The sequence below is a fragment of the Halyomorpha halys genome, unplaced genomic scaffold, assembly GCF_000696795.3.
Source record: "Halyomorpha halys isolate HHAL.00 unplaced genomic scaffold, Hhal_1.1 Scaffold1761.1, whole genome shotgun sequence".
NCBI lineage: Eukaryota > Metazoa > Arthropoda > Insecta > Hemiptera > Pentatomidae > Halyomorpha > Halyomorpha halys.
The window spans coordinates 76124-100482 of NW_027112893.1; the positions used below are offsets into that span (position 1 = coordinate 76124).

Genomic DNA, 24359 nt, shown 5'->3' on the forward strand with positions numbered 1-24359 from the left:
GTGTAAAAAAAAGTCCTCTATACATTTACAAAACTAGCACTAGAATGTGTTAATCTACTATGTATATTGTTACTTACTCCCTTATCAGAAGAAAAGCTCCCTAGTGGAGAAATTGCGCTCTGAATTTTGGCAATTGGTGTATAGTCAACTCTCTGGGATATTAAACGCCACCAAAAGATGCAACATGTAAGACATTCCAGGTTCACCTCTTAGCTGGTAGATCCCATCATGTTGGCTCTAACAATGGTGAAGCGGTAGCTGGAGAGACGACCAACAGATGGTATTATGGTCGCTACACCAGCAATAATTTTATCAAAATATTCAGTAAATTATTTCACTTACATCACTATTTTTTTATTCTTCACTAATCATTAGATCTCCATTGTTAGGTATCTCTTGACATGTTTTAAATCATGTATTTATTTATTTATACCAAATGATTATAATATGGTATACATTTTACTTTTCAGTACCAATTCTTTCATTCTGTTTTCTTAAATCTACTCTTTTCATGCATACATGATTACTAATATTGACTCTAAAAACAACTTCCATTACAATTGATAATAAGTTAGGTTCTTACCTTTAAATTATTTTTAGTATTAATATGTTTAGTTACTTAAATTATTATTCTGGACTTTGAACCTTCTCTTGTAGACTCCTCAACAACTATTACAGGCTACAGAACAAAGCTAAACCAATACGAATAAATGTATTTTTGTAAACATCTTATAATTCTTTCACAAAATGGTTTTTCTTACTTATAGGGCTCTAAAACAGGAAAATCTAAACCAACACAATCTCCTTTCTTTTATTAATTTAATTACAATATCCTTATCATAAATAAAAAAATATCATTTAAATTTATGAAGTAACAGTCAGGGTTTCTTACTTCTCAACTTTCACTTACAATAAAATATTGTTTTAATTCAAAAAAGAGGTTACTGTTAGTTAAGTTTTTCAATTCTGAACAATATCTTTTCACTAGGGATATATCCAAAAGATCTATTAACAAACTGAACTGGAAGTTTAGTTGCAGGAGATAACTTGGCACTGTAGTTCATGAGAAACAAGGCAAGTCCATACTTTATAACTAACGTTGCGTACCTCACACCTGAAAATTTAAAGGATTCATTATAAAGAAAATTCATGATTATAATAATTGAAACTGTGTTTGTGATGGGGTGAAGTGGTTTTTCAATCTGATTATTAACTGTGTGGAAAGTTGGAGACTATTTTGAGATAAAGAACTTCGAATGGTCTTTGTCTCAAGAGAAAAATAAAACATTATTGAAAAACAACTAAAACCTGAAATTCTTAAAAATTCAGAGAGTAAAAAGATAATTCCAATCATCAATTGCTCATACTTGCTTAAATGGTATGATGATGAACTTCTACCAGACAGTAAACACAAGAACATGACAAGAAAGATTTTTCAAAAATAAATCTCTCAATCATAAACTATTTTTAAGTTTTTAAGAGATACAGAAGTAAAATAACATTATCTCTCTAGGAGACCATAATACCACAAATAATAAAAGAGAATCAAACAGCATAATTTCATGTTGTTAATAGGCCACTTATGATTATACAACAAGGGCAATCATTTAATTATTTTTACTTTTCTTCACATTATGAATGAAAAGTATAATTCATAATACCTACTGACCTACACACATTCTAGGACCATCTCCAAAAGGAATAAACGTGCCTGGTTTTGGTTGTTCGGCAAATCTTTCAGGCTTGAAGCATTTTGGATCAGGATAAAAATTTGGATCCATGTGGATTGCTGTCACTGGAATGTATACAAAGTCTCCTTTTTCTATTGTAAAACCATTTGGTAATGTGTATGCTTTTGTGCACATTCTAGAAAGGAAAGGAATCAAGGAATAAAGTCTTTCAGTTTCTGCAAAAAAAAAAAAGTAATTATATTTATATTTAATAATGGTATTGTAAAATAAATATGATTTAAAATATTCAATGCTAATGGCTTATTCACCATGGCCAGGAGAAGAGCAAGCCAAAGTCAATCAGGTTGTGACATTTCAGCACGGAAAAGGCGAATGAAACCAAAACTCCAAGATAATTATATACAATTATAGCAGTGCTTTATTAGTTATTCCATTTATTTGCTAAAAAATTATAATTTTTAGTAAATTAATTTTTTTTAACTTCGGGTGGGGGGAGGGCGTAGGGAGGGCAGCCACCTTCTGTCGCCCTCTAGGTACGCCCATGCTGATTCAAACTAAAACTGTATATCCACTCACTTCTTTCCTTAAAAAGTATTTATTTAATGCTGTTGTGACAATATAATAAAAAATTAATTATTGATGATTGTGTGTGTGTGTATGTATATATATATTAAATTCTTTGTTTAACGTGATTTTTTATTTTTAGTAATTGTGTGTTACAATATTTAAGCTTAGGAATGTTTAACACTGTGCAGTGATTCATTCATGTAATACAATGTATAAATTATATTAAATTAATATAATTTTGTTATAAATAAATTAAAATGATTTTTATATTCATAATTTATTTAACCATTGATTAAATTAATTATAAATCTGCTTAAATATGTGGCATGATTAATGAAGTTTGTAATTATAAATAAATCAACCTTGTAGGTACATTGCTAAATTATTCTTAGAATGTGAGAACTTCATAGGTTATCATGATTACTGTTTTGTGTCAATGAAGGACCAAGCTTATTTTTTTTTTAAATTGAGGTCATTAAAGCCCTCCACACAAGGAACTACTCAAAAGAAACTAACATGTTGGTGACACAGGAGGCATACTCCAACTTGACCCAAATTAGTTGTCCATTGTTTGGGATCATGAAAAAAAGGACTTTCAGCATCATCACTCTCAATGATAGAAATTCCAGTGATGAATACAATTTTGGGTTTATCCAAACCCTGAAAGGATTTGCACTGCTGATTTGATGTTGATGAAAAGTAATACATCGAATACTATATGTTGAGTCGAATTCAACAAAAAAAAAAATGAGAACAAGTAACAAGACGGATATTCTTAGATTAGTATAATATTAACCAGTGGTTTGGGCTAACTGTGAAAACATCTCCAATATGAGCTCGTTACCCATAGAGAACGCTATGTTGTTGTTATTTTCACTTACCTATACATGTAATTATGAAAAATTTAGACTTATAGTTTTCGACAGGAATACACGTTTTGAGGTTCCCTAATTCTAAAATCCAAATAACCCAAGTCCCCAAAAATAGTCTGTGTATATGAATTGCAAAGTTCAAATACAAAAGGTCGTTCGAAACTGAAATTACATATTTAAGGCGAGTATATGGTCTGGGGCATGACAGGAATTTTTTTTTAAAAAAGCGACTGACCAGAAGTGCCACTTTGCAAAATTGATCTCTCACATTATTATGGTTACATATGTTTTCTTTCTCTCAATTTTATTTTTCTTTCCATATTTTAATTTTTAATTAATTAAAAAACGAACAAAAAATATAATTATAAAAATTAGTTCAAATTCAAGAAATAAAATGATATTTTATAGTTTGTGGAATTTCTTAAAGCAATCTCTTCTTTACAGGGTGGACAGAAATAACACGTTTTTCGGCGTTTTTTTGCTTGGGTACGAATATGGACGCATATCTATGATTCAGTTTAGAGAAAGGACTGGTCGAAGCGTGTCTCCCTGCGAATTAACTCGTAGTTGGCCTTCGCGAAGAGATTTCTGTTACGAGTTAAGGAACCGGTATTATAAATTTAAACAATTGCCCAACTGAACCTATGTCACTTTAGACATATGGTTGCATATGTCCACATTCTCTTACAATTTTATAGAAAAAGGAACACAATAAAAACGACTAGGTTCTAAGAAGGCCCCAGAGACCCTTCTAACAGCCTTTCAAGCCCTTAGTATCCTATATCAATAGCAAAGGCTGACACTTAGGCAGGTACATGCTGTCATCTCACAAAGGACTTGCATCAGTCTAACTATTTTATGTTTAAAACATGAAAGTTAGTTCTCACAAGATCATGACTCTTACCCAATTTCTGGGAAGCCTCACACCCTGCTTCTAGTCACGCCTTTTTCCCCCTCCCAGATATTTACTTCTAATTTCATAGGCTCCGCCTAATTTCCTAAATTATCTGATTGATCCTAACCCCTTCTCCTATTCTACTATTCTTCTTACCCCCTCTTCTCAAGTGTTCATATATATTTCCTAGACTAGATAGTTAAGTAAGAAGAGAGAGACTGAGTAACAGTAACATGTAGTTCTTGTAAATATGTTAGAATAAAGTCATTTTAGTCTTCACTGATTTTTATGTTATTTAATTTACGGAAGCCAACTACGAAGTGAGATTCGTAAGACTTCGAAGTAAGACGTTATTTTAAAAACACAACACAATTTTTATGATTTTTTATAAACATGCACCAGAATAAGAGTTTGTAATAATATCATGTGATTAAAACAAATTTTAATTTTTGGTCAGATTTATGAAATTTCCGTGGCAATCAGATAGGTCCATTCTCATTGTAATACGGATTTTTAACTTCTTCTTCTAAAGTAACTTTAATTTTGTTCCAATGATTAACCGTTACTAACTATAAAAAGATTTTGACTAAAAGGATAGTTTACTTAAGGAGATAAGAGGAAAAATATTTTATTTAGGCTAAAAGCACATTTCCTGAAATAAGAGTAGTAATATAGACTTATGATATACCGTTGGAAAGCTAAAAGTTATAGAAAAAATAATATTTTCGTCTAAAGCCGTAGAAGGTAACTGATAAACAAAAGGTATCTTCTAACACAAATTACGCGTTAAAATAACGGACTAGTTTTTTTCCGTTTCGCTAGTCTCATTAATGTTTTCATTTCACCATGGTTATTGAATTGTTAGTTCATTAATTTCTCTTAACCTATATATGAGTCCTCTAGTTGACAGGATGACTTAACTCCATAAAATCATTCGAAGTATTTTTAATATTGATACAATAAGAATTTAGTATTGAATAAATGATTACCAGAAGAATGTTAACAATGGATTTTGTATAGGTTTTTATATTGTTAGGACAGGGTGTTAGGCACTTCTAAATTTATCTCTAAACACATCGTTGTTGTCGACAAAATAAACCTCACATTTAAATCAGAAAAATAAGAACATTTTAATGTTCCATCTAGAATGTTGTAGCAGCTCTGTAGTTTACTTTCATTCCTCTAACATTAGCTGGCTAAAAAAAAAATTTTAGATTTTTAATTGATCTGGTTAAAGAGCATTTAATTTTTTTAAAGTCAGCATTTTACTATGATTTGACTATAGCTAGCCTTATGAATTGAAATCTTAAAATTAATAATTGGACTGTAATTAAATATTGTGCGAATTTTATCATTGTCGAGGATTTGTATCATTTTCACTGTCGTGGCCGTTAGAATAATCCTAAATTTATTTTTAAATTGATCTGAAAATGAAAATTTCTAACTAACATGATGATAGAAAAATGTCTTCTTATAATAATAAAGGAATCTTTATTGTTTAATTTTTTATATACCTTTGACTATTTGCTTCATAAGCTTCATACTTTTCAATGCTTCGTATGTGAGACCACCATTAAGTTTAACTTGCTCCATGATTTCCTCTCTTAAAGCGTCCTGAATTTCAGGGTGCATACATAGTTCGAGTAATGCATACGTTATTACAAGGGCTGTTGCTTCGAATCCAGCAGTTAAAAATGATAGTGCATGAGCCATTAAGACGTCATCATTTATTTCTAAAATCAAAGTAAAATAATTCGAATGAATACAACATTGTGTTTTTGTTTGTTATGAGAGTGCAAATCGACTATTTATATACTGAGGTATCCATCCGCTGTGTTGAAGACAGAGGTCCAGGCTGGCTAAGAACCAGTGGATGTTATTGCAGTGAATCATCACCAAGTACAGAACAGTCTCTCATGCGACCAACATAATTATATGAGAAAAATGATTATACGGGAATAATGGAGTGAGGGGGGGGGGTCAATTCTAACAGGAAAATTTTAATTTTTTAATAGGGGAGTAGGAACTTACAGTATCATAATAATACCGGCATTGCCGATTCGGTTGAGTTAGCTCATGTAATCTCATAAATTACAATGTACACATTTTGCTGCAAGAATTGAATTAGGAAATTGATATACATTTCTAATTATTATTATTAATCTAGGACCAATATTTTCTGCCTTAGGCTATGAGATAATTGTTGATAAGATTTTAATAAATCATTTAAAGGATATGACTAAACGGAACAAAAAAAAGAGCAACCCTACAGTTTGTAACTGTGCAAGGCTTGTTATAAAAATATAAATTGTATTTGTTCTTTATACTGCAATACAATAGTAGGTTGTAATGAAAACATGCGTAACATCCCACTGCTCCTAACACCTTTATCCCCTGAAAGGCATAGGAGAGTTAAAAATGAATGATAAATATACCTGTGTAAAAAATAAATAAATAAAAATTAAAAGAATAAATAATATAATAAGAAACGAACCAAATACATCAGTGAGCTCATCTTGTTGATAATTATCATTGGGATCTAACGTTTTTATCCTAATATGTCCTTTTTCCTTAAGTTGTAACATCATTTGAATAAAATCATTTCTTTGAAAGCCACATTTTTTCCTCTGATGAATGGCATTTTTAATAATATTAGAGAAATACTTGATTACTGAATGCTGTTGAAATGAGAAACCATATTTTTTTTGTAATACTGGGAAACAAATGAACAACCAAAGCCTGATCAGATTCATAATGCCGACGTCATTTACTCTTTTACCCATTTCTCTAAAATCTGATTGTGGATTTTTTAATACCTCTGGATTTATTCCAAAAGCAGCTGACCTAAAATTATAAAAGATATGAAATATTAAGACTAATTAATTACTTCATTTACTGTTAACTTTAAATTTTTTTAATTTTATTTATTTATTGATTTTTACAACTGTATAAAAAAATACAACCAGTAAATTTGATCATAATGATATGATACAGGATGTAGAGAAACTACCCAGTAGTAGAACTCTAAAAACAGTTTACAATATAAGGTCACGAGGCCATCTTCTTTTCAGGCGCCTCGGAGGATTGCCAGGAATGGAAGAGGAAGCAAGGTTAGAAACGAGTGGGTTTGGGTGGTTAGGGAGTTTATTATGGAAGGACTAATATCGGGTTCGGGCTAGATCGGTTACGTAAGGAACATTTAGCTTCAAAATTAAAAGAGAAAATATTGGTATTATTTACTTCGCCTTATGGCTTAAGGACATGAGGGACTTAATTCTAGCCATAGAAAGAATGACTAGCGTTCTGAAGTGGATCAAACATATTTATCATTAGTTATTTTGTTAAAGCCATTTATTAGAATCCTCAAACATACTAATATAATTTATCAATCCAATAACCTATTTATTGAATGAAGAATAATCGAGCTTTAGTTGGATAGAGAAAAATGATAAAGATATTACAATGATTAGTGGCCATCTCTAAATAGAACACCAACATTTAGGTAAGGAAACCAAAGCAGTGATCCGCAAGAGTGTTCAAAACTGTCTAGTGGACTACTATCAACTAACTTAACATTGATTTGTCGAGCCTCTTCATTATGATTTCTGCTAAATTGTAGTCAAGAAATCCTTTGTTTTGGATAAATCCTATACCAGACAGTTTACTCTATCTCCGAGCAATAACGATTATAGGTTTCGTGCCAAACTTGCTTCATGAGCGATCGCATGAACAATAGGCATTAGGAGAAAAACAAATTATCAAAGAAATCAAGTTCAAAAATTTCTAATATTTTATTTCATTAAAAAATGGCATGTAAGGATTTCAGATTTGCTTTTTCCAAAAAAAAGAAATATGAAATTGGTGAATGAACACATTCTTGCTTAATTAAATATAAACATCAATTTGATTTCAATAATCCAGAAATATTAGATATAGTTAAGCATAGTAAGAATAAAAAAATAATAGAAGCAGTATATATTACTAAAAACATAGACAAAGCAATTAATTTTAAAACGGACACTAAGACTTTATGCACACATTATATAGACATTATAAATAACTTAACATTTTAGTTTTGTGTATTACCATAGTTATAGAATTTAGCTTTTAAGGAAGGAGATTATTGTCATAGTCTATTTAGTTGTTATCATTGTGAAAGATAACCTTCAGGAAGGTAATTATTCTCCTTGATTTAAAAATGTATAATAGTTGATATTATAAAAAGTTTTCAATTATTGACAATAATATGCTTAATATAAGCATGGAATGACAAATTATGAGTTAGTTATATATTATATATAAAAAAGTTAATCAGGTAAATAGTTTAATGAATGATGTGATGTATTGGTAATGTAAGCATATGTATGTTAAATTTTGTTGAATTTGGTTTTCTAGCAATCTAGAGATGGGTGATAACCCCAAAACGTCGTTGTTGTGTATGAAATAAATTGTTATATTTAAACAAAGAAGATTGTGTCATTCACCAATTTCATATTAGTTTCTAGAAACTCTTCTAGTAGATCATTTATTTAAAAACAAAAAATGTTGGCTTACTTTACGGCTCTTTAGATTTTAATATTTTTTGTCAATATAAATTCATTTAATGGAATCAGTAATATTTTTTACTTATTCTTCAAAAAAAAAAATCTATTGGTATATAATAACTTGGATGAAAATGTATTCTTTCTGTGCTACCCCACAATAATGTTTAATTGTTTCATTTAACCGGGGATTTCAGTGGCTCTAAGCCTCCCCTTGGCGAACATTTAAAAAACCAAAGAAAAAAAAAAGTAAATTGGTTCCATAGTCGAAAAGTTTATTGTGGACAAACATTTGAACAATTCCTCTTTATAATGAAGAAGATGGTCAGGGTTGAAGTCAAAAGAGAAACAAAAATAGTTAACAACTATTTATTTTCCGACGTTTCGTCCCTCTTTGTAGGGCTTCATCAGGGCTGTTAAAGTTTATAGCTTTGGAGACTTAAGTCGCTATTAACTATTTCTATTTGTATTTGTTAACTATTAAGAAATTAAGCGGCCAATTATTTAAATATATATTTCCTCTTTATATGAATAGATAAAGCCGACTTTCTTCTTAAAATCAAGTATATTTCTTATACAATATCAAAAAACAGTTCTAGAATATGTGTACAACATATTAGATATATTGATACATCATTTACGAAAAATCTCATAGTGATTTCTAGGAACGTGGTTTTCAAACAAACGCCGTTTTTATCTATTAATAAACTGCATGTAAACTGAAATTGATATACTATAGTCAAAATGAATACAATACAACTTTGTAATTTGTGTACTTACCCAATAACATCCATAGAAAATAAGCCCATTGCTTCTCGAATATCAACATCAGTCGTTTTATTTTCATCTAAGTATTTTAATAAGCTTTCCCCAACGTCAGACATAACATCATACATTCCTTTTAGTTTGCTTGATGTAAATAAAGGGGCTAGATTTGACCTAAGTGAAAAATCTATATTGGCAAGTTAAAATATAAAAAAAAGTTATAAACTAAATATTATAGATTCTGTTAAATTCAATATATATACTTATTTATCATTTAATTGTGAAGGTCTGCTCCAAAAGTTGTATAAAAACTTTTTTTTTTTTTTAAATAACATTTTAATTTTGGCATGGCTACTCCTTACATGTGAGACTACCCTAAAAAAATGTCTACGCTAAGAACACCAAAAGTTCAAGCTATTTTGCTCTAACAATGTGGTTTTTGGAGCAAGCTTTCCCACTTTTGCCTCTCTGTCTTGGTGAAGCGTCAAGATAAAATTTTGAATTATAGTTCATTACAAAGAAGTTGAAATGATGAACATTTCCTTCACTTGCAGTAAGTAACTCTGATTTTAAATATTCAAAATATTTTAATATAAGTGCAAAATACATCGAGCGTTGTCCCCCACCATTTCTGTTTCATCTCAAGCGTTCCCTTGCGTCACGAAATCTATTTACTCACGTATATATTGTTTTCTCGAGTTCTAGAACATCAGTAAAGAAATTTTACTTTCAAAAAAATTGCTTAAAAATTCTTGAAAAATTTAAATTTTAACTTCAAAGAAATGTCGTTTAACAGAATTTGAAACTGGCATTTTTTTTATTTTATCACTAACTTATGAACACTTATATACTTTGAAAAAGAAATATTTCTAGAGGAAGTAAGTGTTTTTGTATGATTCCATGTACATAACTTAGTTTAATGGTTAATTAATTGTATAGATTTTTCCTATCAGCTTCGCTTAAATTCAGTTTTCATTCAAACTATTTATATTCAAGGGCTAAAATGCTAGTACTACTTAATAATTGTAAAATTTAAATTTCGAGGAAAAATATTTTTTGTTAGTACAATAAAATTTCAATATTACCTGAATGCTCTCCATTTATTGCCATTCATGGCAAAAAGTTGGTTATCCAAAGGACTCTTCTCTTCATTCACTTCGAATCCGTGGTCAACAAAATGTCCGAAATCTGTTACCAAAACTTTTTGGAGCAAATCATTATCTCGTATAAGAAGTCGTGGGTTCGTAAATTCAAAATACCTTTAAAAGTCAATATCAACCAATAAGTAAATTTTTTATTCGTTTTCTTTAACTGGGTTTAATTTATTCTTGGTTTTTTAACTCTGTTCTACAAACTGATTAATATTCTTATTACAGTATATAGAGTAATAAGAAATGAGTATATGATTTTAAAATAACAAAAATAAAGAAAAAAGCAATTCATAACATACTGAAAACGTAAAATTAACTGAATAATTTTACTTACCCAATCACAAGTTCATTAGGGTATGCTTTATAAATATCTTCCAAAATCTCTCCCACACTTTTCTTGTTTAATATTACAGGTAAGCAATTTCCAACGAAGGGCAGACCAGGCAAAGACTTTATTCCTTTTTTTCTCCAATAATTGTTTCTATTATAGGCCCAGATAAGTATATAGCCGAATATTGTTATAGTTAAAGTGATTAAGGCTATTCCAATCATCCTACAAACAAAATCATTGTTTAAATCAAAACAATGTTGCATGATGCCTAAATCGTATAAAATATTAATAAGCGCCTCTGAAGTTATGAATAATTTACATTAGTCATATCTTACACAACTCATCAATAATCAGTTTTAAATTGTTAAGTTAATGTATATTGTCATTAAAACATGAATGATTTATGTATTATATTAAGCGAACAATAGACCTTATTTACAAAAGATGTCAATGAGATACAACAGATTACATTAATTATTACTTCATCTTCATAATTAAAATAAAGTGAAAAAAATAAATAAATTGGGAGGTTAACAATATCTCATCTTTAAATTTTTAATTTAAATTAAAACGCCATTATTTGAATTTTAGCCATTTTTGCTATTGCTTAAATATTTGCTTAAATATTGCTTGATTTAACTATCTTAGGTCTCATCTTCCCGTTTAAAGTAAATATTTTAACAGTGATATAGGGCAGTCTCTAAGTGGGTGTTTTAGTGCGGCGGGTTTACCAGGAAGGATTGCCATTTAATATTTTTTATGTTATTGTTTCCTCTTTTGAGATTGTAACATGTACATCGACCAACATATTCGCTATAAGTAAGTCCCTGTTTCACAAGTAAGATAACCAAGGCTACCAAGGTTCCACGCCATTTTGTCAATTTTAGCCACTTTTTACATTTTTCTCAATTTAACTAATATATTAAGCCTCCTCTTCCCATAAGTAATTAAATGTTTCAAAAGTGATATAGGACCGTCCCTAAATCGGAGTAAAATTGTCCGGAAGGATTCCTTTAACTTCTCCATTAGACTTATACCGTTTGTTACCCCAGATTCCAAAATATCCTATTCCTCAACCCTCTCTCCAAATGTATTCCCAGTGCTGTAAGAGAAGTTCCCTCAACACTTTTTCCCTTGTTAAAATTATTTCCTTAACTGAAAGAATTTAACAAGTAAATATATTATAAAAGTACATCAAAATGCACTTTTAAGGAACCTGAATTTTATGGTTAATATTTTGAATATATTGCATGGCGGAAACCTTCTGGTTTAGTAGTCTTTTTATGAATTGGGAACTACCGATCTATTTTAATATCATTTTCCTCCTTCATAACTTCATCACAGGATTTCGCCAAGTCACAGCCCAGGGTAAAAAAAGATATCGATGGAAAAGAACGTTCTTAGTCCCTACGCCCATGATTGAGAAGGTAGGCCGACTTCGTACGAACAAATCGAATAAGACAGCCAATAGAGAGGACCTGTTTCAAAGCGGAACGCCGCTCCGAATCGGCAATGCCGCAGATGGATCGCCGAACTCGCAGTGGATGATTTATCAAGAGGCCTAGCCGTTTCTGCAGATGACCCCAAAAAATGAGAGAATGCCCTCTAGGAGATAACCCCTTTAATGGAGTGTGAGTGAAGCCTTTAGGATTGAACGTGGGTATCTGAGTTCAGTGTCTAAGGTTATGTTGTAACTGCTTGTTGATAATGAGTAATAAAGTCTATTACTGAATATTACACATACTAATATTAATTCGCTATAATTAATTCGCGATATTAGGACTAATCGTTGGCTCATCTTCGTGTTAATTGTCCTCTTGATCAATGTGGTCCTTACATTTCTTGTCAGTTAGTACCCCCGCGACTGCCAAGCCATCTTCAAATGGATATTTGCATAGATTATGGGAGCTTTTTCATTTTGAACAAAATGATTTCATATGAGTGGACACTTTAAAACATCTTAATATTCACTCGTTGTTGTCGATTTTTCCACCTTATTAAATCCGCAAGTTCGAAATCTACTTTTATTTTTCAATCTATTATATTATGCTATTATGCTACCTCAAGAAGGTAGCAAAAGACTGATCTACATTACTATTATAAGGCCTATCTGGACATACGGAGTTGAGCTTTGGGCCTCCACTTAACCATCAAATTCCTCCAGAATCCAATCCTTACAGTCCAAAATCCTTCGTAAAATCCTTAATGCTCCTTACTTTGTCACAAATCAAGTCATCCATCAGGACCTCAATATTCCATATGTTGCCGATTTGGCCAGAACCAGATACCGTTCCTTCCATAATAAACTTCTCAACCACCCAAATCCACTTGTTTCTAACCTGGCTTCTCCTTCATTACCTAATAATCCTCCTAGGCGTCTGAAAAGAAGATGGCCTCGAGATCTTCTTCTCTAGAAAATGTTATTGGAGTTCTAACAGTGGGTAGATTCTCCACATGTTTTTATCATGTCACTAAGTCACCTACAGCAAATTTACTTGTTGTATATATGTGTATACAGTTGTAAATATCAATAAATAAATTATTTAAAAAAAAAAAAAAAAAAAAAAAGAAGGTAGCTATTATAATTAAGCTACTTCCCATCCTTGAGTCTATCAAGTAGTTGCATCACTACTATCTTGCTGTAAGATGTCTTGAATATTGTAATTATACCATTATCAAGAGCCTAAAAGGAGTAAAAAGTAAGTTATTTTTAATTACTTTAATGAAAGCTCTGTATAATTACTAGTCAAATTAATGAGTCTTCCAATTATAGTTTGGGGGAATAGAAAATAGCGGCTGCTTCAGAACGTTAGAAAAAAAAATCATTCGGAGCTCCATGTATTTAACTAACTACAACTCTAGAAAATCTAATAGAACATTATTTATAGTAGGATAAATCTTCTAAATTATGAGACCTATTCGATCTGTTTACGTTCCATAGTTACTGAGATACAGTAAAAAAAAAAAAATTCAGGAAATTTATACCAAATAATCAGTAGTTAGTTAATTTACAGTTGGAAATCTTCACTAATCTTGGATGTATAGATGTCTGTCAGCAATCTATTTAAATCTAGTTTAATGTGCTATAAAGTTGTTTATGACGTTTATCATTTAGGAGTTGTAGTTTTCATGATATTTTCAGACAAAGAGTTTTGGTTCGGAAGTAGAGGAACCACCCCTCTTGCAACAAGTAATTTTTTGGAGGGGCTGAGTATTGAAAAGAACCAGTTTTAAAGCTTGGCGAAAACTATTATTCTGGCCTCATTGGGAATCCCACACAATCATTAATATTAGACCTTGGCCGCGTATCGTAACTCTATGAGTCGAAGAGGGGATAAATTAATAGATAAAAAAAAAATGTATTTGACTAATCACAACTAAAAATTTCTCATCTTTTTTAATATTGTTGATAGCCTGACTAATAATTATTATTTTTCGAGTTCCTCCAAATAAACAACATTAAAGATATTTTAAAACGAGATTTTTGAAAATTCTGTATTTAAGCCCTATTAAACTATCTCAGTTAGGATAAGACCTGGCTCGTTCCAATTATGAACGAAGGATGACTATAGAGAAAATACTTAATGTATATGGATTTATTGATATTAACAACGAGATAGATTATTTTAAAAAATAAATGTATATATTATTTTATTATGTTAATTTATCTTTTAATGATTATAATAAATAAATGAATTAGTTCAACGCAGCATAGTAATTATTCCAATAGTAATTATACAATAATAATTATTGTTCCTTGTCCATTGTGAATATCGAGAGTAGTTCTGAGACTTGTCCTAAAAGAACAAGAGAATTTTAAATGTTGAGGGGGGCATGTATTTAATTATTTTATGCATTAATTTTCCAAGGTTAGCTAAATATCCCAAAAAAGAAAAAAATCAGATTGTATCATTTTTAATTTTTTTTCACACTTCTATTAATTTCATCGTCTCAAGCACGATAGCCGAGAGTTCAAAATCATTTTTAATTTTTTGAATATTCAGTTATAATTTTTCAAAAATTGCTGCTAACTTTGATAATGACCTACGTACGTCCTTTTTGAGGATAATTGTGCAGGAAGAAGGTTTTACTCAGAAATTTAAAAATTTACTCGTAACAATTAACTGGTTCGTTCATTATTTCAAGTAAAATTCCATTTTTTCTATTTTTGTTTTATCAAACATTTAAATGTATGTCTAAAATAAATTTTTTTCCGAGTTTTTCCCACCAATTTTAATTTACCTGTTTATATTTGAGAAGCATGGATGGGTATCTCACTTGTAAGGAAATAAGGTACAAACTTCCAAGGACCTGGTTTTATCCGACCCATAGCCGACATCAATACGATACCGTTTTGAGAGCGATTAGAATCCAATATATTAGTGGAGGTGGCTGTCGAAGAGTTAGCAGAAGCGGGTGCGGTGTTCTAGTTGTTATTGGAGCTTTGTGCGGTATTCGGCGTTTAATGAGATCGAGATGTTATTACGTTTCGGTGAGGAGATTCGGATTTTCGGGGTCCCCTTACAAAAAAATGTTAGTTTTTCCTTAGGAACATTTAATTTTCGCGCGAGAGAATTTGCTTCCAAAAATGATGTTTCCAAACTTTTGATGGTGGCGTTAGTGCGCGAGAGGCAATCAGAGGCCTCGCGACTGGTCGGTGCTTAAACTACGGCCCATAGAGGTGGTTCTCATTATATCCTTGGCCAGATCATCAAACTGTTCCTCTAAATCAATGAATCTCGACTCCCGTGCATCATCACCGGCCCGGAGGACCAAAATAATGTTGAGGTGAGGGGCGTTTCGTAACTGAAAAACCGACTTCTTCCCCAGAGAAAAATGTTCGCTGGTTTGGGTTACAAAAAATAAAAAACGGAGGACCTGAAATGAATATAAAAAAACAATAGTGAAGTAAATGAAATAATAAAAAAATAACCTTCCAAGTGATTCCAATTTAATGATAACAAATATAAAGAAATACAAGAATTACCAAATTTAATAAAGTAAAAATATTTATATTAATATACAAAATTAAACTTGTTTTGGTTGTTAATAAAAAATTAAAAAATCAAAATGATTGAGTCTTTTAGTGATTCAAGAAAAGGAGGATTAGAGGAAAAATAATAACAATAGTTACTCACAGTGGATGGCCGTGGCTTCGATATGCACTTTATAATTATTCTCACATCCACTCTCATCCGAGATTAACGTCGAGTCGATACGTTGGGTGAGGGTCACTAGTAAGCTGAATCCCGAAAACTAAGTAGTCTAGTGAGTTAGAAAGTCGGTGAGCAAAAAAACACTTAATGGGTCCAAGCCTCCCACAGTAAAGACTCCTGTCGTGTTATGTTAACACCTGTAGTGTTATTATACGTGCCGAGCCGCAGCGATGTATTTACATTATACACGCGCACCATAACAAACTTCTTTAATTGTATTTACGTGATAAATTAAACATAAATTTAAAAATCGAAACGATGTGTGGTTAAAATAAATTCTAAATAAACTTATAATTAACAAAAAAAATCACTTGGAAATAAAATAAAACTAAATGAAGACAATGAAATACACTTTTGGGCTTTAACAGATTACTTTAGAAGACTCAAAATGAGGTGTGATTCTATTTTTAAACAATGCTGTGAAAGAACTACTATCTATATATGTCTCATTTTTCAAAAGATCTGTACAGAAGAAACATTCCAGGAAGTTGAACTAAAACAGTACAAGAAGCAAGCGGCATTGAAATGTAACATACAGTACTTCCAATTAATGCCAAGAAGTCTTGGTTAATAGTAATACCAGTAAAATACTAATAGTCGAAGAGTGTGAAAACAAAATCAAGTTACTTAATTCCAATTTTTGATTAACTATAACTGGGTAAGAGTTAAAATTGCGAAACTTCAAGTTTATGAAATCATATCTGAAGAACTGAGGCGTTTGGTCATAAAACATGGTAACTGAAATTTGGTATCAATAAAGATTTTTGAATCACCGGCTTTTTCAAGGATGAATTTATGAATTGTTGAAATAATCTTTGGGAAATTTGTTTACTTCCATGACTAATTAAGTCATTGTTTACTAATCATGGCTTAATACCAGCATTATATACTCCTGGTTGAAGGTAAACCGCAATTAAAAACATTTTAACATTGTAAAAAGATTCCATTTCTTTTGTTATTATGAATGACTAAATTATCAAATCAATTATTAAATACAAAAAATGATCTTTTTTTTTTGTTATTTATTTTTCGTACCCTCCTCTGGAAAAATATTAGCAGGTATACATATAAATATAAAAAGTATATACAATTACTCAACCCTTCTTTTACTCGGAGGTATTCTAAGGTTTATTGATGTAAGTCCACTGTGTGCAGAGAGTCCCAGGCGCTAAGTTGTTTTTTTTCGTACCCTCCTCTGGAAAAATTTTAGCAGGTCCAAATATACAAATTTTACCCTTCTATCAATTTTATTATTTTAAACATCATATGTATACATAATATATACACAATACAAAGTAAACAAATGTCCTTTCTTTGTCTGAAGGGCATTTCAAGGTAGGTTCTGGGATCCACTATGTGCAGGGGAGCACTGTGGCGCATACTCGCCGTCTGCGTTGTCATGAGTGGGAAGGGACCTCTCTTCTAGTGATGAATGGTTGGGCTTAGACAGAGACTAAATCCCTTCCCTCGGCCTGTGTACGTCGACTAAGAGAACAGTGCCTTAGCACAATCTCCGAGAGCAGTGCGTTTGCACAGGCTTTCGGCTCATCAAAGAACTTCATGTGCTGTCCGTCTATGAACTCCGGAACAAAGGGAAGCTGGAGTTCTTGGTGGATGGAACTTTTCCTGGCCCTCTGCATTGTGGTGCCTCGGAGGATCCGCCGAAGGATCGATTTCTAGTAGCTCTAGAGTTTGTTTAGTGTTGTTTTGAAGAGGTGCCGCAGTAGAGGTGCACCATAGAGCAGCATCGGACGAATAATAACCTTATATATTTGCAGGTTCAGTCGGAGAGACAGCTGTGGTGCCGTGAGCAGATGATACAGCGTATGCGATTTTTGCTTGATAATCTTCATCCTTTTCCTTAAGTGATTGGAGAAGGTTAGGTTTCTAACAGGTGTCACGCCAAGGTAAAGGATGGAGTTTGACGCGCCTCTTCTTCCCTTTTTGATAAAACATTACAATGGCGTCAGTCTTCGTCGGGTCTAAACGAATGCCGATGCCTTTGAGGGCATCTATAATGGTGTCAGATCCCGTTTCGGCTAATTAGAGTGCCCGACGAGGTCTGGCGTTGGTGGCGTAGATACTAATGTCGTCCGCATAGGCTGCTACCACCGCTTCCTTGTGCTCCAACACGACGAAAGGTGCCGTGAAGACAACAAATAGGATTGGTCTCATTACCGAGCCTTGAGGCACTCCGCATGTAGTGGAGAATGGGGTGGATAGTCCTCGCCGACTCCTACAACGAATGATCTTCTCACTCATGAGGTTGGCTATCTGCCGGGTAATTGCATTTATGACCGGTTTCAAGCTGTAGTCTCAAGTTTTGTGGAAAATATTGTGCAAGTTGTTCTTCTGGCCGATCAGGACTAGGATGGCTTCCTCATGGTGTTAGGCTGCGGGAAAAACTTGGGGAAGTTCCGGTGGGTGCTTCCTGGATGGTGGTGGTGATGACCTCCACCGCTGTATCCACCTCACCCGGTGTACGACTCTGAGTTACCGCGGGTAGTGTACTTATGGTACAAGGATTTGCTCGCTGGTGGTGTGGTGGGCGTGCCTTCGATGGTGTATAGAATGGGTCTATGATTTGGGGGACCGAAGGGGAACGCTCGACAGTCCGTTATGGTAGGCATATTTCTGGTTAGGAGCAGGTCGATCATTGAAGTCCTCGGACGAGATGCAAGTCTAATGGTATGCACTTCTGGGGGGATTAATTAATTAACACAGCCGTAAAAAGGATCAATATTTACCAATAATATTTTTACGAGATAACCTTCTTATCTGACTTATTGTATTAAACTAAGCCATAATCTCCCAAGAGATCATAACACAAAAAAAGGCAATCCTTACCCGCCGAACCCGCCCCGCTAAGACCCCTGGTCCTATATCACTTTTGAAATATTAGCTTAAAACGGGAAGGGGAAAATTTAAGAGTTAATATTTAAATAAGTCAATTTAAAAGCACCAGAAATTGAAAAACGGCATGAAACCTTTCACTTTAGCCCTCCATGGTAGCTTTACTTATCTGACTTTTTAAACAGACAATTATAGGGAGTAGGTTGGTCGATGTACGACATATCACAATCTTACGAGAGAAGTTCATAACACAAAAAAATGCAATCCTTCCCCGCATGATCCGCCCCGCTAAGACCCCCGGTGTGCGACGGTTCTATATCAGTTTTGAAATATTACTTAAATGGGAAGGGAGTACTTAGCTGCTAGAGAGTACAAAGCTGCTAGAGAAGCACTAATTCTCCCAGGTAGAACCACAGCTATCTTAACTGCACAGGAACTTGCTCGCCCTTCCCCTAAAGGAATGTATAAATAAAAGATGGCAAGCAATGTGGGATGAAAGTCCGCCCAGTAAATTAAAATCTATAAAGAAAGATGTGAAGTCCTGGTTTACATCAACCCGAAGTAGACGCCGCGAAGAATAAGTCATGACCGAATGGCAAGCATCCAGCTCATAATGGGAGAGGCCCTTCCAAATGCTTGAAATGTAGTGGTAAAAACACATCTTTGAAGAATGCAACTATTAAAAAACAACACAACCAGTTAGAGATACCAACAAATGTTCCAATGGCGCTGATTAACGACGAATCCGTAATAAAAATAATTTTTATTGGCTGGTGGTTTGTTGCCAACGCACCGGAGGAGACGCTGATGTAAGAATCCTGAACAGTGGATTTGTTTGTTCCGTTTTAAAGAGCCCATTTTTCTTCTTTTTTTTTTTTAAAATAACCACAGGATGCGATGGTCCTATATTTCTTTTGAAACATTTGCTTAAAACGAGGAGAGGAGACTTAAGATAGCTTAATCGAGCAATATTTAAAAAGCGTCAAAAATTGGAAAACGGCGTGAAACCCGTCACCGTAATTTGTTTTTTCGTATCCTTCATTAATAGTGATAACATATAATACATGAAATGAATTATATATACTTTAGTGTGTCTAGTCCATTCCATGTATTATATACGTATGAACTACTGATGTTATTATTATTAATGAAGGATACGAAAAAATAAAATCATACTTAGTTTAATGAGGGCAATGAATTAAATATTGCATACGCCAAGGATGGTTGCCTTACTTATCTGAATTTTTAAACAGACAATTGCAACGAGTAGGTTGGTGGATGCACGGATATGTCACAATCTCACGAATGTGCTATTAATTTTTTTTTTTGTAGGTATTTTAAAATATATGCAACTCCGAATGATAAATGAGCGAAAGCCTCCTAAAGGCTTGAATACTTCAATATTTACTGTATCTCTTGTACAGCCTAGGTAAAAATTAAACCATTTTCTGTCAGGAAATAACACAACATTCATTTTTTATTCCTAAGAACCCAAAAATGAATTTTTGTAACTTCTTGTGACAGCTGTAATTTTTTCTCCCCTGAATATGGTTCGCAGAGTCCTCATTTTTTTCTATCAACTTTACAAAGTTGTCAATGAAGTAATAAAAAACTGGTATTAAATAACTATTTTCATTTCTCCTCTTGAGCTCTTGGATTGAAGGTCCTTGTTCTTTAATCAAGTAAACTCTAATTAAATTAATTAATATTAAAATTACTTTATATTTAATATATATTATTCAAAATTGTTGTGATAAAGTATAATAGTGTAAATTGGCTGTAAAAGTTTTAATGTTAATGTGAAGAATTGACAAAGTAGGGTAAATTGACTGAAATTATTGATCTGGGCAGAATAGCCTTCAAAAACGTTTTTTAAAATTGGTATAGATTTAAGATTGTCCTTGAGGATGGGCGAATTGACCGAAACTTTGGACTTATAAAAAAATATAGATTGTTTTGAGACTTAAAGTGGATATTTTTTTAACAATAACAACCAATCTCAAGAAAGTGAAAAGATTATAAATAAAAAATATTATTTTATATTCAGCTGGGTGTTCATAGATATATTTTGACAAGAATCACATTTTCTGCAAATAAAATACAATTTCAAAAGCATTAAAAAATCCTGCAAAAACATTGAGTATCCCACATTGTCAATTTATGTGGGACGCTCTGGTATCTAAATAAGAAATTAAAAGTTATCATAACCAGGGTTCATTTATCAAGTTTGTATATCTTACTTGACAGTTCCGGAGAGTTACGTTGGAACAGAACAGTGCTTGGTGACTGATAGAAACCTGTTATGTATTCTCTTCTGCTGTTACTTCTCAACAGTTATGAAGTTATAGTAGCAGATGATTAAGAAAGAGAAAGAAAGGGAGAGGGGGTTCATAATTACTGGGAACATTATTGTATGTATCTGATAAAATTCTGGGCGTTGACATAGCACGTTCAGCCGGGCTCTGGGTTAATTCCTGTATTACCGCCTCTATGTTATCCATGTTTTTTTCTTTTTTAACGTCAATTAAAGATTATCTGTTTTCAACTCTACCCCTTCCTTATTCCTCAACTCGCTCTTAAAACATCTATTGAACAGCATATTTTTCTGTTCTTGACTTTCAACAATTACTTCGCTACATCGTCGAGTACAATAGGTACGCAATGCATAGTTATGGTAATGTTTGCCTGCGCACATTGGCGTTACGTCACTGAAGTATTTCTAATGATATTATTTTCTATAGAAAATTGTGTACTATTTGATATCATCATAACAAAAATGTTAATAAATCAAATAGTTTAAATACATTTGTCTACGTTTGTTTTCTTTAAGTAATAAAATACATTAGGATGTAAGGACTATTGTATTCTAGTAAACTTCCACATGATACAGGAATAAGGCTTTATCAACTGCCTGCAGGCTATTAGGAGGTGTTTAAAATTTATAGGTATGTTAAACTGTCTACATGTTGATCTAAATTCTACAGTTCGTAGCAAGTCTACTTGGATTAGTCGAGTGTGTCCGATTCCTAGTCTAATCAGTATTACTTCTTCTACGTCTACAATTTTGAATTGACGACTTCCTAGGTAGTCCAGTTTGATTGATTTGATTCCTTGATCTCTCTGTATTATAAAGTAGTTCATGACCTTTACCTTTGTAGGGACAGTAGTTTATAAAAACTTTATTTCAAAAACCATAGGACTTACAAATGTCTGTTAGCACTCAAATTAAATTTAATATAAAATATTTTATAACGTTTATCTTTGTAGGAGTAGTAGTTTTTATGATATTTGATAAACTAAATTCACAAACTGTTAATTTCTAGGTGTTGGTATAAAATGTATGATTTTTGAAAAAATATATCTCTAAATCCATAAGACGCACATATGTCTGCTAGCACTCGAAATAAAGGAAATTTAACTTACTATAAAGTAGTAGATTACACTTATCTTCGTAGGGATAGTAGTTTTTATGATATTCGCATATGAATATAAATTTGGTAAATGAAAATTTTTCCGAAGAACTATAAATCAATTTATTTTAGCAAATATCATGAAAACTACTACTCCTACGACGATAAACGTATTAAACTACTTCATATCCCATTAAACTAGCTTTAATTTGAGTGCTAACAGACTCATCTGTACGTCAAATAGTTTTTTCAAAATAAATTCACTAACTACTGATCTTTCAGTACGTTCTGTACAACATTTTTATGAAATATTGCTTTTTAAAAAGCAACTATTGAACGTAAATAGCTCTATTAGGGATCATATTTTAGCAAATTTGCACTACTTTAAATGATGTTCTATTAGATTTTCTATTTTTGTTGGTAGCTTTAAAGATATAGAGCTCCGAATGAAAAAATAATCAATTTTAATGTTTTTAAAAAGCCACCATTTTGTATTCCCCCTACCTATACTTGGCAGACTCATTAATTTCGACTAGTACATCATACATGAATGCATAATTATGCATTAAATTAATAAAAAATTGGGGTGAAATGACTTTTTTTCCTTTTGGGCTCTTGTACTATTTGTTAGTAGTGTACTACCTCTTACACGTACCATTACCACATTTATAACTTATTTTAATGAATAGTCTCCTACAATCTATTTGTCTAGATGTATATTTAGAACTTTTATCACATCTTTTTATAATTATTAATGGCTTGTTTCCAGCCAACCTACATATGTACTTCCTTATATTGCTGTTATTATTTATTTTTATATATTTTTAAAACACTTCACAATTGTTTTGAAATGTTTTTATTTTAATGTTCTGTTAATTCTAAAATATTTGTATCTTGTTCTTTCATTTAGCCCTGACGAAGCTCTGCAAAGTGGGACGAAACGTTGGTTAACAATATGTAGTTTTTTTTTTAGCAATTTGTTTCCTGCTTTGTTGGATCCTATTACCTGTCATTTATTTAATACGTGTATGGCCATCAGCGCATAAAGACTATTGTGAAGGCAATCTAAGCAGTCATGTGGTGGGATTAAGTATGCAGGTTTAGCTGCTTGGTCAGCTTTACAACTGTCTGGGATGTTCTGGTAACAGCCCATCTCACCCTAAGGCGAAGAGAACTGGCTCCTAGGAGCCTCCGAGGTAGATGAGGAGTAGAAAAAAGGTAACAACCGACTGTTTAAGCTACTGGAAAAAAGAAGCAAGTGTTTTCGAAATCTTAGATTATTAAATTTGTAGACTTTTGTTAATATCACTGCAGCAGCACGCCAGCATTGTCCACAGTCTAGGAAAAAGCTGAATAAATAAATAAAAATAAATTCTTGGTATCCAGATAAAAAAAAAAAAAAGACTGTGGGATCAGTCCAATTAATCTTAAAAATTAGTTGAAATGTGAGTAATGCAACAGAATGTGTTGTCCATACATTATTTAATAATAACAATGAACTTAAAAAATCAGTGAAAAGCAGGATGTTATTTTAATTTGTTTCAAAATAAACCTCGGGTAATTCCAGTTAACAGTACAGCACTTTGAAAATTATCTATTACAGAGCACAGTCTAATTAAAATCAATAAAGAGAAAATACTTAAATATTACGACAAGATAAGAATATAATAATTTGAATTCTTCAATTTGAGAACTAAAGAATTTTAAACAAACATCTATTCTCATGAACTTCAACTTGTAACTCTGGGAACTTATTATATGGAAATTACGTCAATTTAAATAAATTAGTATTTTTTATATTAAATGCTGTATTCAATAAACATGAATTACAATTGAATTACCATTATACCATGGTTTGTATGTAACTTTGTAACTAAAATATAAAATGTAACTCAAATATACATGTTTTTTTGGATCTTAAAGATGAAATTTGGATCTTGTTCTTAAATAGTAATATTTGAAGATTGAATAATACAATAAACCTGAAATAATCTCAGAAACAATATTTCACATCAAAGTCACTTCGGAAAATTAATTATTTCTTGTAGTTTATTGTAGAAATGAGGT

The 24359-nt window shown here is 32.0% G+C and overlaps 1 protein-coding gene across 5 annotated transcripts in view; it reads right to left on the bottom strand.

Moving 5' to 3' along the window:
- Positions 1-785: 785 nt before the first annotated feature.
- The window catches only part of LOC106690582 (cytochrome P450 9e2), a 41438-nt gene continuing 17864 nt past the window's right edge, over positions 786-24359 (bottom strand). For 2 of the 5 annotated variants that reach the window (XM_067050585.1, XM_067050584.1), the window contains exons 3-9: positions 10817-11035; positions 10417-10590; positions 9347-9505; positions 6520-6869; positions 5540-5758; positions 1670-1906; positions 786-1114 (exon numbers count right to left, since the gene is read on the bottom strand). In XM_067050585.1, the coding sequence (XP_066906686.1) occupies positions 948-1114; positions 1670-1906; positions 5540-5758; positions 6520-6869; positions 9347-9505; positions 10417-10590; positions 10817-11034 (1524 nt within the window). In that variant the 5' untranslated portion in view covers position 11035 and the 3' untranslated portion in view covers positions 786-947. Of the gene's footprint in view, positions 1115-1669; positions 1907-5539; positions 5759-6519; positions 6870-9346; positions 9506-10416; positions 10591-10816; positions 11036-15951; positions 16150-21122; positions 21231-24359 lie in introns of those variants that run through there. The other 3 variants (XM_067050587.1, XM_067050583.1, XM_067050586.1) reach the window with 3 other exon arrangements.